The 14,635-nt window shown below is 40.4% G+C and overlaps 1 protein-coding gene across 7 annotated transcripts in view; it reads left to right on the top strand.

Annotated features, from left to right (window-relative positions):
• Positions 1-14,635, top strand: part of LOC141110962 (serine/threonine-protein kinase BRSK2-like) — a 495,524-nt gene that overhangs the window by 365,379 nt on the left and 115,510 nt on the right. For all 7 annotated transcript variants that reach the window (XM_073602807.1, XM_073602805.1, XM_073602806.1 and 4 more), the window contains 2 exons: positions 4,592-4,732; positions 13,683-13,799. In XM_073602807.1, coding sequence (XP_073458908.1) covers positions 4,592-4,732; positions 13,683-13,799 — 258 coding nt within the window. The remainder of the gene's footprint in view (positions 1-4,591; positions 4,733-13,682; positions 13,800-14,635) is intronic.

Genomic DNA, 14,635 nt, shown 5'->3' with positions numbered 1-14,635 from the left:
TGCAAATTTTTTTTTTTTAATAATGGGGGAGATCAGCGATTTTTAGCATGACTGCGACAATACGGCCGACACATTGGACAATTTGGACACATTTTTGGAAAAATTGTCATTTTTACAGCGATCAGTGCGATTAAAATTGCAATGATTGCAAATTTTTTTTTTTTAATAATGGGGGAGATCAGCGATTTTTAGCATGACTGCGACAATACGGCCGACACATTGGACAATTTGGACACATTTTTGGAAAAATTGTCATTTTTACAGCGATCAGTGCGATTAAACTTGCAATGATTGCAAATTTTATTTTTTTTAATAATGGGGGAGATCAGCGATTTTTAGCATGACTGCGACAATACGGCCGACACATTGGACAATTTGGACACATTTTTGGAAAAATTGTCATTTTTACAGCGATCAGTGCGATTAAAATTGCAATGACATACTGTAAAAATTACACTGGCATTGACCTCTTCCTCTCCCTGAGACGATCGCCGGTGTGCCCACGGACATTGAGTCCGCAGGACCCGCTGTCAGACTCATGAACCTCAAAATGGGAAAGCGCGCCGCCAAGGCGGCAACTTAAAAGGGATGTACAGGTACGCCCATTTGTGCTGCCGTGCCATTCTGCCGACGTATATGTACATGTGGCGTTCGGAAAGTGGTTACAATAGCCATGGAACATACTGCCTGAAAAGCAATGTACATAGGCAAATATATTAAAAAAACTTACGGTCTGGTATGGCTCTGCATATTTTGCCTTAGGAATTCTAGATTGCTGTGGTAAACATGTTTTTTTTTGGTTGGCGCTGGTGCTCCGCTACGTGCCGCCTTGTCTTCGTCCGTGAGGTCCCTCCTGACACGTGCATAATTTTGCCTAAAATAACATGGAAAACAAAGGGTTAAATATGCAATCTTCATTTACATTACACACAAACAGATCATGCATTCAAGGAAAATAGACTTACTTATTTCCTTTCTTTCCGCATTTCTCAGTTGTTCCCAGCCAGGGGTAATCGCAGCACTTATGTCCTCCCAGGCTTTCACCTTCCGGATGTGGTCTCCATGCAGTGGATGTGCCACATCCCACAGTTCTGGATGGGCCTGTACCGCACTTATTAGCTCCACTTGAGAGACTGCACTAGCCATCTTGAAGCCAATATCACCACAGTCACACGGCTGTGCAAAGGACTCTTGGGTAATCTAATGTCCAGACAGGAAATTCCTGTTTTTACAGAGATTACAGTGTCCAATCATCTCTTTTTAACCAAAAAACGCCGGAGCTAAAAAACGCGGAAAAACGCCACGGTCGCGTTTTTGCGCGTTTCGCGTTTTTACAGCTCTAGCGCCGCGCCTCGGAACGCACTGGTCCTGGGTTTTTTTTACAGCTTAAAAACGCCTAGGCCATTTGCAGCTCAAAAATGTCTAGGTGGGCATGAATCCATAGACTAACATAGACAGGCGTTTTTAAGCTGTAAAAAACGCTCAAAAACGCGGCTGTAAAAACATCCATGTGCATGAGGACTAAATGTTAAGCTGGCCATACATTATACAATTTTCTTATTCAATTTCCCTTAGATTTACCTTCAACCACGTAGTGCAAGTGCTTCCCTGACTGCATACAAATTGAAAGTGTTTAGATTTGACCTCATATTATATGGTTTTGGTAAATCTAAAAGAAAATTGTATAATGTATGACCAGCTTTAGTATACTATCACCACTGTATTAGCATATTCAAATAGACACCAGGCTATGTTATTGTAAATAAAGTAAGTATATTACTTATAAGGCAAAATAAATGAAATGCTAAAAGTGATAAACAGGTAAATAAATCCGTTGGGTGGCACAGTGGTGTAGTGAGTAGCACTCTCACCTAGCAGTAAAAAGGGTCACTGGTTCGAGTCCCAACCACTACCTGCCTGGAGTTTGCATGTTCTCCCTGTGCCTGTGTGGGTTTCCTCTGGGTACTCCAGTTTCCTCCCACACTCCAAAGACATGCTGGTAGGTTAATTGGCTTCTGTCCTCAATTGGCCCTAATATATGAATGTGAGTTGGGAACCTTGGATTGTGGGCTCCTTGAGAGTCAGGACCAATGTGAGTGTGCGATGTATGTGTGGAGTGCTACATAAAAAATTGACAGCGCTATATGGGTACCCTAAATTAAAAATAGGGATAATTGTAGACACACACCCACACTCACTCAGGTTGAACCTGATGGACTGGTGTCTTTATTCAACCTTACTAACTATGTTACTATGTTTGAATGCAGTGAACTAACTGACATGAATACCAGGCTATAATATTTCCGTTAATCCAGAGCACAGTGGTACTTAGTACAATCTAACTATTATCAGCAGCACTAGTGAAGGGCAGTGTAAACATTGAACTGGATAAATAAATGAACAGCATAAACAGCAAGGAGCAGTCTCACAGTATCTCTGCAATAAATCACTAACAGTTGTATTAGAGCGCACTCTGTATATATCCCCTTAAGTGTACATAGGGATATATATGTATGTTTTTCTGAAAAGGGGTACTCCTGTTAGGTAACTTCTGTATATGGCACCTGACTTGCTACTTAGGCCGGTTAATGGTGGGGACCAAACTGTGTGGTGGTGCACTTATTACAGTCTGCGTTAAAATCTTTCAGCACCCTGGTGTGTGCAGCTCCAGTCCCCAGCAGAAAGAGGAAGTTGCACAACTCGCCTCCTATTACAAAGTGTCCTTGGCTCTTGTAATTTACTGTCCTATTCCCTTTCACAGTGCAGCTCTCCTTCTGGACTACATGCAACTGCAAAGTGTCCTTTGCAGTTGCATCATCTAGGAAGGAGAAGAGGAGCAGCTGCATTTGCAAGCCTCCTTAATCCTCACAGGCTCACCACTCTGCAGAGCCAGGAGGAAGGGGAAGAATGGGCAAAGGAGTGCACATGCAGCAACCCTGCACGGCCAGCCGCAGGGAGAAAAAAGAGCAGGCAAGGAAATACACAGGAGTCACATGCTCCTCCCTTTCCTGCCAAGTACCATCTACACTTGATATCTTCCTCTTGTAAACCTCTGCATAGCAGCACACTGTGTCAACCAATAAGGTTGCAATCTTCTGCATAGTGCTTTTGGTCCGACACTGCTTACAGGAGGAGTGATGTCGCTTTTGTTTAGAGTTGGTTAAAGTTGGTCTTTAACATTAATTGACAAATTGATGGTGCTCTCCTGGCTATTCAATGTGGAGTGGTGTGAATTGCAAAATCTATATCTCAGCTGTTTGACTAGAGTTCAACTTTAACCCTTATACTGCTATGACTAACTATTGTGAAGCAGTAAAAGGCTGGGAACTTCTTTGTGTTGACATGTAGTGTGATCTTTCCCAACCTTCCATCCCAATTGTTCTAGGACTCCTGCATAACCCCAGACTGTTCTAGGTATGTCCAGCATAGCGTCCTTTGTCTCCCTGATCAGCACTTCCTGGAAGCAGGGGAGGCTTTTGAGTTTGGGTTTCCTGCTACCCTGGATTTGTAAAGTTTGCAGGTTCGGCACCACAAATGATGAACACTCCATAATGCAGTGTATAGCCTTTGCTCAAAGAGCCAATAATTTAAAGGAATTGATAACCCAGTCTCTTTGTATAAAAAGGATGGGTTCACAGCAGTCATATTGTCAGTGTTGGAACTCTCAGGGGGAACTCTCAGGGGAGGGCTGACAATTCTGTATAGGGAGAGATACTGTTTTTTCTGTTTTCAATATTTTATGCCATTGGTACATGTCCCCCATGGCAGCACCTGTCTTCACATAACTTTTGGTTTGACAATAGCTAGCTCTACAAATGCTCAGAGCTGAATAACAAGATTCAGCTCCCATAGACTTTAACTGAGTTCACCACAAAGTTTGTACACCTCAAACTTTGAGCAAGCTGGGTAAAACTGTTTGCAAACTGAACACAGGCAGAATTGCACATCCCTAAGCAATACATTTGAGCAAAAAATATAAATTTAATTTAGAAAATATTAAGATATTATGTAATATTAAAAAAAGAAAAATTAAACCTCCTATCCCCAGTGTACATACAAGCACATGCTTGGATGTGCTTATGTATTTAAATTCGTATTGTATTTGTGTGATATGTATTAGGCATCCCCATGCATGCCAGAGATATAATGATAATTTTAGGTTTAACTTTAAAACAATTAGTTATATAGGTTTTCAATGTGTTCCCTATTTACAGTTTTGGGTATTATATTTTTTTTTGTTTCACAAGCCCACAATATTTTGCGAAATCTATTTGGTACATTTTAATCTTTTTTATTTCCTGGAAAATTTGGAGACTATATTGTATTTGTATCCACTAAAAAGTAGTTTATTTTTCACTGAAATTTTAGAGTTCATCAGATATCCAGCAATCCTGATACTTTCATCCTTTATTCAATAGACCCTTTGCCTTAAGCAGCTAAATCATTTTAGGGGGCTTTGATGAATTAAATAATGTACTGTACATTTTAGAATTTGTTTGAAAAAATGAAGTTTATGAATGAAAAATACGAAATAAAGAGTTCTCATTTCAGCCCTATAAATTCTATTTTTTTTCTCCCATTGTTCTTTCAGATACTTGGTGCTTGAACATGTATCCGGTGGAGAGCTTTTTGACTACCTGGTTAAAAAGGGGCGACTAACTCCAAAGGAGGCTCGAAAATTCTTTCGACAAATCATATCTGCTTTAGATTTCTGTCACAGCTACTCCATATGGTGAGTCAGAATTTTTGCTTTACTATGTGAATTGACGTGCACAACGCTTGCCAAAGGTTACTGGCATTCACTTTCATAGTCCAGGAATATAAGCTGAGGGATAAAGGCAGGAAGGAAAAGAGTTTTGTCAGAGTTATAAGGAAGCAAGCAGCTGAAACAAATCGTCAACATCAACTCAAGCTGAGGCGCAAAAAAGACAGTGACACAGTGACAGAATGAAAGTAGACTTATGATGCTGTATGAACAATATATTGCAAAAAATGGACCAGAGGATATAGGAACTGATCTTGTTTTTTGAATTATAATTAATTATTATAATTATATTATTATAGGGTCAATTCACACAAGGGCAAAAGTCTTCTGGGGGTTCATTTAAGGCATACATGTTAACATGCATTAACGTGCGCTGCGTTAAGGCAGCCCATTAATTTAAATCAGCAACCTAATGTAGTGTATGACAATAGACCTAAAATGGCACCCGCTGCATTCCTTTGTATAGCACCGCACTGCAATGCACAGTAGTGTATTATAGTGTCATAGTTTGCTGCAATTCAGATGCACTGTGAAGGTGCTTTGGGGTGCTAATAAAAATGAATGGCACCACAGTTACCGCAGAGCAGTTGTGTGAACAGGCTCTTAAAGAAAATCTGTGTTGAGCAAAAGAAGGAGGTTGCCATTGTTGATTTCTCCTTCAAAAATGCTAGTTACCTGGCTGTCATCTAATTGTTTCAATAATTCCTGAGTCACTGACCTGGAATTAGCATTTGGATCAGGAATTCTGATTTTGTGAAGTATACCTATACTGTATGCCACTGGGACAAATTGTGAGGCTGAATCTTACCATCAGGGACACAGACCACAATAAAACCAGATCCTAACCATTTCACACACTATCCAAAATGTAAAAAATATGTAGGCCATGCATACACTTTAGCGCATACTTGTTCTGCATAAGCGGCTGTTTTGCGTGAGTGAATGAGGTCACCTGCCACTATAGTTATCCTGGTATTTATCAGCAAAATCTAAACATTTGTTCTCTGCATTTCATAAAGTAGGACTGGGATCAGTCCCCTATTGGGCTTTCACCCTAATGTAAAGATCTTCTCCCACTCCTTTAATAACTGTGATGGCTCAAGTGTGGATTTTCAGTCTGGCTACTGTTACCGGCCCTATTTAAAAAGTCTTCAGGAGAATCCACTAGTGTGCAAAGATAATCAGATACTGCATCATACATTCTCTAGGTGAATACTTAGAATATATGAAGGACTCAGATGCTGGTTCCACTAGTAGCTTGGATGAAAATCCACATTTATCCTGTCAAGGCACAGGAAAATCTTGCCTTGGTTCAGACACCAGAGAACATTCAAAGGGATACTGAACTCTTCTCCGCTTCACTACAAATAAGGAAATAGGTTGTAAGAAGAGTTGCTATTTAATATATTTCTCAGGGGGAAAAAAATTTGCAAGAAATGGCTGCAATACATATGTAGACGCTGCCTAACCAGTGTACCCGAAAATAGAGCAAGCACACATGGATATTTTTTTTTTTTATATTGTAGAAATTGAATGCTTACAGAATCAAGACAATTTACATTAAAGGCACCACATATTTTGCAGGTCATATACTTCAGGCAGAAAAGGGTACATTTTATTCACAAGGCTCTTTCCAATAGTAATATATTATGCAGCTACATTGCACTTAATGCCAGAGGACTTCCCTAGGAGGAACTATGATATTCCTTGTTTACACTGCGATCCCCGGATCTCTGGCTGCAAGTGGGAAACTGTTTCAGGAAGCTGATAGAGTAGACACCCTGTAAGGGGAAACCTACTCTTTCCCCTTCTCAACAGATACCTCTTGCTAATGCTACTACTACTTTCATCCTAACCAGTGGGGGCTCTGTCCCTATCTTACTCCCACACTGCGGGCACACACATTATTTTTATAATTCTGTGTCAAGATGGCTGCTCAAGTCTTGTGGGATTTCAGTATCAATAAAGATATGCCGTCCTCCACAAGACAGCTGCCTGGAGCCCATAGCAGGGGTCAATAAGTCCACAATAGGCTCCTGCCAGCCCGAAGAAACAGCATAGTGCCACTTTCAGGTTGGAGGATATACTGCAGCCTTCACTTATCCCTTCAAAGATCCTGCAAGTACAGAAAAATACTTGTTAATTTATCAGAAATGCACTCAGCTCCTAAGTCTCATTGTGGGGCTGACAACACACAGCTTTTTTGTATACTAAGTGGTGTTAGCACCCTCCCAAAGCCTTTTACTAGACTGCTAAACTACTCCCACTTACAGATCTCTACAATATAGAGGCTAATCATTCTGCAGTCCATGATAAGAACTAGGAGGGCTAGCCCATGAGATAACACAGGTAGTGTGTAGAGGACACAGGACGGCTCTGAATTTCTGACCAGATCAACACATTTTTGGCACACTTATTTGCATCAAATAGATATAACAGAATGCTTCCTATGGTATATTTAAGAGACCATAAGGGAGCTAATAAGAGAAGTTTATTGTCAGGGTTTACATACACTTTAAACATTTTAATATGTTGTAATTTTTGTTGCCATTGCTTTTTTAGTGCTATTGCTCTATGCTTAGGGGCATTTATACTCTATAAATCAGTCAATCTGACATTCACCAAACTTTCAATACAGATGAATATTTTGATCCATGTGTTTTAAATGATAGCGATTTATTCACCGCCAGCGAATGTTTAGTCAATCTCACCTTCACTGCTTTGTAAATATGCCCCTTAGTATAGCTCACTGATATATTAAAAATGTCAGTCTGCTGAACTGAGCTGGATGGAAGAATCCTCCCTGCTGGGATATTGTATTCTATAAGCGGGACCCTCCACTATCAGAATACACTGATCAGCAGCTGCAGCCACGGATTGAGAAAAGTTTTCTAGCATGTCCCTTTGACAAGCTGATCAAAGGGACAGCGGTTCTGCTGAACTGGCAGAGTTTCCACAAGTGTATGGCCAGCTTAAGGACCAGACAAAGTACACAATACTACAGTGGTGTACAAAGTATTGCACTCTGCATCTACGTCTAGTTCCAGAACAGATTCTGATATCAAGGTTTTTTGATCGAGTAAGTAGGGATAAGGTTTTAAGTAGATTGGTTGACCCCTGCCTGATGAAAATGTTCCATTGTATTTTGCAGTTTTGCTTTATATTTCTCTATCCTCTGAACATATTGTTTGTTCTGCTTGACTATTGCTTCATCTGTAAGAATCAGCTTTTTTCCTCATTCCTGGAAATTGCACATCTTGCTTCTGTAAGGAAGTGATTTATCAAATGTATAGAAAATCTGAGCTTTTTATAAATTAGTTTAAAAAGTACATTGGTTATACCGTTAAAGGATCCAACCTGATTGCATGACCTTTAAGTTCAATAGCCAGTTGCAGAATCTTTTCACAAAAGTTCTAAGACAGCAGACAGGAACAATATACATGGCTATAAGCACCCATATGATCACAGTGCTTCCAGTGTCTAGGTAGACCTCTGAGTTATAGTATGTTTGATGTGCAAATACGAGCAGAGTTCCACTTAAAGTACTTTTAAAGCAGTATTAAAGTGGTTGTATACCCCTTTAGCACATTTTTACCTACAGGTAAGCATATAATAAGGCTTACCTGAAGGTAAAATTAATATCTCCTAAACCTGTACGGTTTAGGAGATATTCACCTTGCATGCAGCCGCTGGCGTCAGCGGCGCATGCTCTCTGATGCTGCTGGACCTTGCCGGAATGGAAGACTCTCGCACATCCATACTAGCTCATTATGCCTTTGCCTTACAGTTTTTTTTTTTTTATTTTTTTTTTGCGGGTATACAACCGTTTTAAACTCAAAACCAGAAATGTAATATATTACAGCTCACCAATCCTTAGATGTGCTGGCTGCATTCATTTTCTTTTCTTAGTCCTTTTCCCTCTGTTGCCCCCTGGTGATCAGATCAGTAACACACCTAGTGGCCCATACAGTATCTCACAAAAGGAAGTTGACCCCTCACATTTTTGTAAATATTTTATTATATCTTTTCATGTGACAACACTGAAGAAATTACACTTTGCTACAATGTACAATAGTGAGTGTACAACTTGTATAACAGTGTAAATTTGCTGTCACCTCAAAATAACTCAACACACAGCCATTAATGTCTAAACCTCTGGCAACAAAAGTGAGGACACCCCTAGGTGAAAATGTCCAAATTGGACCCAAAGTGTCAATATTTTGTGTGGCCACCATTATTTTCCAGCACTGCCTCAACCCTCTTGGGCATGGAGTTCACCAGAGCTTCACAGGTTGCCATTAGAGTCCTCTTCCACTCCTCCATGACGACATCACAGAGCTGGTGGATGTTAGAGACCTTGCACTCTTCTACCTTCCATTTGAGGATGTCCCAAAGATGCTCAATAGAGTTTAGGTCTGGAGACATGCTTGGCCAGTCCATCACCTTTACTCTCAGCTTCTTTAGCAAGGCAGTGGTCATCTTGGAGGTGTGTTTGGGGTCATTATCATGTTGGAATACTGCCCTGCTGCCCAGTATCCGAACGGAGGGGATCATGCTCTGCTTCAGTATGTCACAGTACATGTTGACATTCATGGTTCCCTCAATGAATTGTAGCTCCCCAGTGCCGGCAGCACTCATGCAGCCCCAGACCATGACACTCCCACCACTATGCTTGACTGTAGGCAAGACGCATTTGTCTTTGTACTACTCACCTGGTTGCCGCCATACACAGTTGACACCATCTGAACCAAATAAGTTTATCTTGGTCTCATCAGACCACAGGACATGGATCCAGTAATCCATGTCCTTAGTCTGCTTGTCTTCAGCAAACTGTTTGGGGGCTTACTTGCGCATCATCTTAAGAAGAGGCTTCCTTCTGGGATGACAGCCATGCAGACCAATTTGATGCAGTGTGCGGCGTATGGTCTGAGCACTGGCAGGCTGACCCCCCACCCCTTCAACCTCTGCAGCAATGCTGGCAGCACTCGTACGTCTATTTCCCAACGACAACCTCTGGATATGACGCTGAGCACGTGCACTCAACTTCTTTGGTCGGCCATGGTGAGGCATGTTCTGAGTGGAACCTGTCCTGTTAAATCGCTGTATGGTCTTGGCCACCGTGCTGCAGCTCAGTTTCAGTGTCTTGGAAGTCTTCTTATAGCCTAGGCCATCTTTATGTAGAGCAACAATTCTTTTTTTCAGATCCTCACAGAGTTCTTTGCCATGAGGTGCCATGTTGAACTTCCAGTGACCAGTATGAGAGAGTGAGAGCGATAACACCAAATTTAACACACCTGCTCCCCATTCACAACGAGTCACATGACACCAGGGAGGGAAAATGGCTAATTGGGCCCAATTTGGACATTTTCACTTAGGGGTGTGCTCACTTTTGTTGCCAGGGGTTTAGACATTAATGGCTGTGTGTTGAGTTATTTTGAGAGGACAGCAAATTTACACTGTTATACAAGCTGTACACTCACTACTTTAAATTGTAGCAAAGTGTCATTTCTTCAGTGTTGTCACATGAAAAGATATAATAAAATATTTACAAAAATGTGAGGGGTGTACTCACTTTTGTGAGATACTGTACATGCTTACCATGCTGCGAGCTGCACCAATGTAACTATGTAACGGTTGCCATACTTAAACTTCAGTTTTAATGTAGCAAACCCTATATGACAAAGTGCTATTTATTTTTCATTAGGGAACTTAAAAACATTAATTTTCAATTTGAAGACATGACTCATTTTCAGACATCTGGCCTGCTCGGCTAAAGTTCCAGCATATTAATATTTTTTTTCCATGGAAGAAAGGATGCCACCGCCTATCAATTTGTACCTGCGCCTATGTGGGCTTTCCACATATCTTGACTTGATTGACTACCTATTGAATTGAAAATAACCGTTTCATAATGCCATGATTTTAAATAGTAGTAGCAACAACTAATGTTACACTTATACAGCATTTGATAGTGCAGATGAATTCTGGGATTACAACTCCTAGGGGAAGGAAAATGTGTTAGGTACAGGGACAAGGCCTCAGGGTCCCCTTAACTGTATAATGGACATAAAAATGCACTGAGAAATGCATGTGCATTGCCTTATATTTCTATGTATTAATGTGTGCTGTGGTGTGAACTAGGCACATATGCCCGTACAGTGACCTGTGTTTGAACCCTTATTATTACCACCATAAAAGGGTCAGATGGGGTTTTAGTGGTAACTGTCATCTTTAAAATACAATCACAAGCTGACCAAAGGCCCATATTGTGTCAAGAGAAAAACATAGAGTCTGCCACCGCTGACCTCTAATGATAATGTTAGTTGCCCACTGAGATTGCAAGAGACACATCTTTGTTGCAGATCCAAATTCAAAACTCAAAACATCCTGCCCACTGCTGTTTCACCCATAACACACATGTTTTCTCAGGGCATTCGGATCCCAATAAATCCAGCAGATGCTTTTTTTTACACTTTATTTGCTTGAACCACTTACTTATAAATACTGAACAGCCTAGTACCACTTAGAATTTGCATTATACATTTGTCTTATAGGTATATTCTCAAATTTAAATTACATTTTGAAAATTTAAGGCATACAAATTTTATTAAGAATTTATATTTAAAAATGGTCTTGGACTCAATTCATATCAAATTTATGGCATAGCCCAAATTGATAAATCAACATCAACGTCAATAAATCATTTCTATCGCAGAAACAATTCTAGTTCCTTCCTGTCTTTCTTCCAAATGGTCCTTCCTTCCAAATGGGCCAGTTTGTGAAATTTTCCAAACCTACTGTTGAAGTATCATTACCATCTTGATGGGTATATACAATATCCTGACTGTTCTATTTACATTCCCTATATGTACCTTCCAAATATTTTAAATTTAATGTCCTCATGACTACCAATTGAAAGTCTTATGTGGCATAGGGAATTGCCATGATAAATAGGTAAAATACATCTATATAGAAAAATACCCAGAATAAATATACTAGTACATTCTGAATAATTCATTGGTAATCTGTATATGGATTCCAGCATTAAAGTTAATGAACCAGCATGAGAGCCAACTATTTTCTGGAAGCATCTCAATGGCCGCCTACACTATTAGAATGGACTGATATAAGTTCTGTGTAGGATATTACAGTTTACCTCTACTAGATGCAGTTAAACTTACTGTGTGGTCCCCCCAAGTCTCGGGCAGCCCATAGATATCTAAAAAAAAAAAAAAATCTAAAAAAATCGATTTGCTTAAATTTTGAATCGATTTGATCTCTCAACTCGATTCAAGATTTAAATCGATTTTTTCCTCAGCCCTAATCTCTATACAATTGCCTTCAGACGTTGTACCCAAAAAAAAATTGATGTCCTTTTCTTCCCACAAATGGAGCTCTCTTGAGGTGATCAAGTGGTATTTGATCACCTCTGCGGTTTTTATTTTTTGCACTATTAGCAAAAAAAAGACCGACAATTTTGAGAAAAAAAAACAATATTTTTTTACTTTCTGCTATAAAACATATCCAATAAAAAAATGTAAAAAATCAAATTTCTTCATCGATGTAGGTCAAAATGTATTCTGCTACATATTTTTGGTAAAAAAATCCCAAAAAGCGTATATTGATGGGTTTGCACAAAATTTATAGCGTCTACAAACTTTGGGATAGATTTATGGACTTTTAATTTTTTTAATTTTTTTTTTACACGTATGACGGCGATCAGCAATTTTTAGCGGGACTGCGACACTGCGGCGGACAAATTGGACACCTAACTGACACTTTTGACTCTTTCTGGGGACCAGTGACACCAATACAGTAATCAGTGCTAAAAAATGTGCACACTGTACTAATGACACTGGCAGGGAAGGGGTTAACATCAGGGACGATCGAAGGTTTAATGTTTAATGTTTTAATGTTTAGTGTTTGCTCACTGTGGGGGAGGTGCTTTGACTGGGGGAAGAGATCCGTGTTCCTGCTTAGCAGAACTACAAGATCTCCATCTTTCCTTCTGACAAAATGGTGATCTGTCCTGTTTACATAGGCAGATGTAAACAGGACAGATCGGTAACGATCTCGGTAATGAATGCCGGCGAACATCGGGTCCGTCGGACATGCTGATTGGCTCCTGTGTGCCCAATCACAGTGGAAACGGGTTGCCGGCGGCCCTAGACCCAGAAATCGAAATCACGTACAGGTATGTGATTTCGCCGCTGAAGGACCCTTCTGCAGTAAATGTATGTGGGGCGGTTTGGAGGCGGTTAACCAGACACTGATAGAAGTCACAAGACTGCTATATACTTCTGATGAGAAAGGGTATTTAGCAGTTTATAATTACTAAAATAATTGCATTTCTATGTTCTGTGTACTATGGGAGACCAGATATAGTGAGGGCAGGGTCCTGGCTGGGTTTAGTAAAACTTTAACATCAAGTTTAGTTACTATGTGTTAACAATATGCAAAACGTGAATATCTATAGTCTGGCTACTAGTTGACTAAAGTCTTTATCAGGGTAGTTAGGAGATGTCCAAGGATTGGGTTTCATAACACTATCGCCATCTAGATGTCAACAGAGTGAAAAGGAAATCTTGTTCCATTTTGATTACGAAAGGTAATTTCTGAAAACTCACAGGTTAGTTCTTCTCTGAATAAAGATGTATTGTCCTACTAATTTTAAAATACCATGACCCAGCGTTAACTTCCTATGTTGCCTATTCCAATCTGTGAGCCCCACTCATGCATAATAATTGTAGGTATGTGGTAGATGTTGTATAGGGGAAGAGAGAGATGGCGCTGGCTGCCACAGCAGCTACCAGGGCTGCTACACTGTTGGTTGTACCACTGATACAAATGTAGCTGAAACACCACTTGTCGGAAATGTCATTATTTAATACTTTTTCATTGTTGTTTACCTGATCAGCCACAGAGACTTGAAGCCTGAAAACTTATTGTTAGATGAGAAAAACAACATAAGAATAGCAGATTTTGGAATGGCGTCACTGCAGGTCGGCGACAGTTTACTAGAGACCAGCTGTGGGTGAGTACACATTTTACATAATGTAGTAATTGTGTTTTTATTGTACAGATATTATTTATTTATTAACGTGCATGTGCCGGCAAAACTTTTTTTTTATAGATTTTGGTTATAAATTAAAACTCAGTCAGTCTCCCTGTCAGAACACAAAGGCACAGCAGGGGGGATCACCTCACTAACATCACGTGTGTTAGTACGGGGATCTGTCAGGGTTGAACGAAAAAAAAAAAAAACTTTGTGTGTACCAGGCGGACAGGATTGGATCGGATGGCACCAGGTGTCAGCGGACATCTGCCGCCCAATAGAGGACAATGCAGTATCCGATCAGGTCCGCCTGAAAAACTGACAGGCGGACCTCATGGGACAGCCCATGGTAAAGGACTCTTAGGCTACACAGAAGCATGGGTGAAGATAGTTTGCTGCGTTCAGAAGCTGCTAAACGCCACCTCTGGATGCAGCAACACTCTAAGCTATGCAAAGTATACTTTGCAAGCCAGAACTCTAAACTGCAGCCAGTTTGTGTATGGCCACAACTCTTCAGAAATACCAGGGTCCAGGGTTGGTCAGAGGCTCTATTCGCATGTAACCTTTAAGATGAGTGATTACATTCAAACAGCAGAGGCACTGACCATTGATTTCCACAGAGTACAAATCTGACAGCTGTTGCTGGTCTCACACAGCCTAGGCAGGCAGCATTTAGTACCACTGGTAAGATTCTGAGTCTCACCAGTGGCCACCAGTAGCTGCACCCATGTGCTCTTGTGAATGTAGCCTTATCAATACTTCTTTTTCCAGTAATAACTGTAAAATGATTTCCCATTGCTATCTGTCTCAAAACA

The sequence above is a fragment of the Aquarana catesbeiana genome, linkage group LG10, assembly GCF_042186555.1.
Source record: "Aquarana catesbeiana isolate 2022-GZ linkage group LG10, ASM4218655v1, whole genome shotgun sequence".
Lineage (NCBI taxonomy): Eukaryota > Metazoa > Chordata > Amphibia > Anura > Ranidae > Aquarana > Aquarana catesbeiana.
This window is presented reverse-complemented; position numbering and strand designations above follow the sequence as displayed.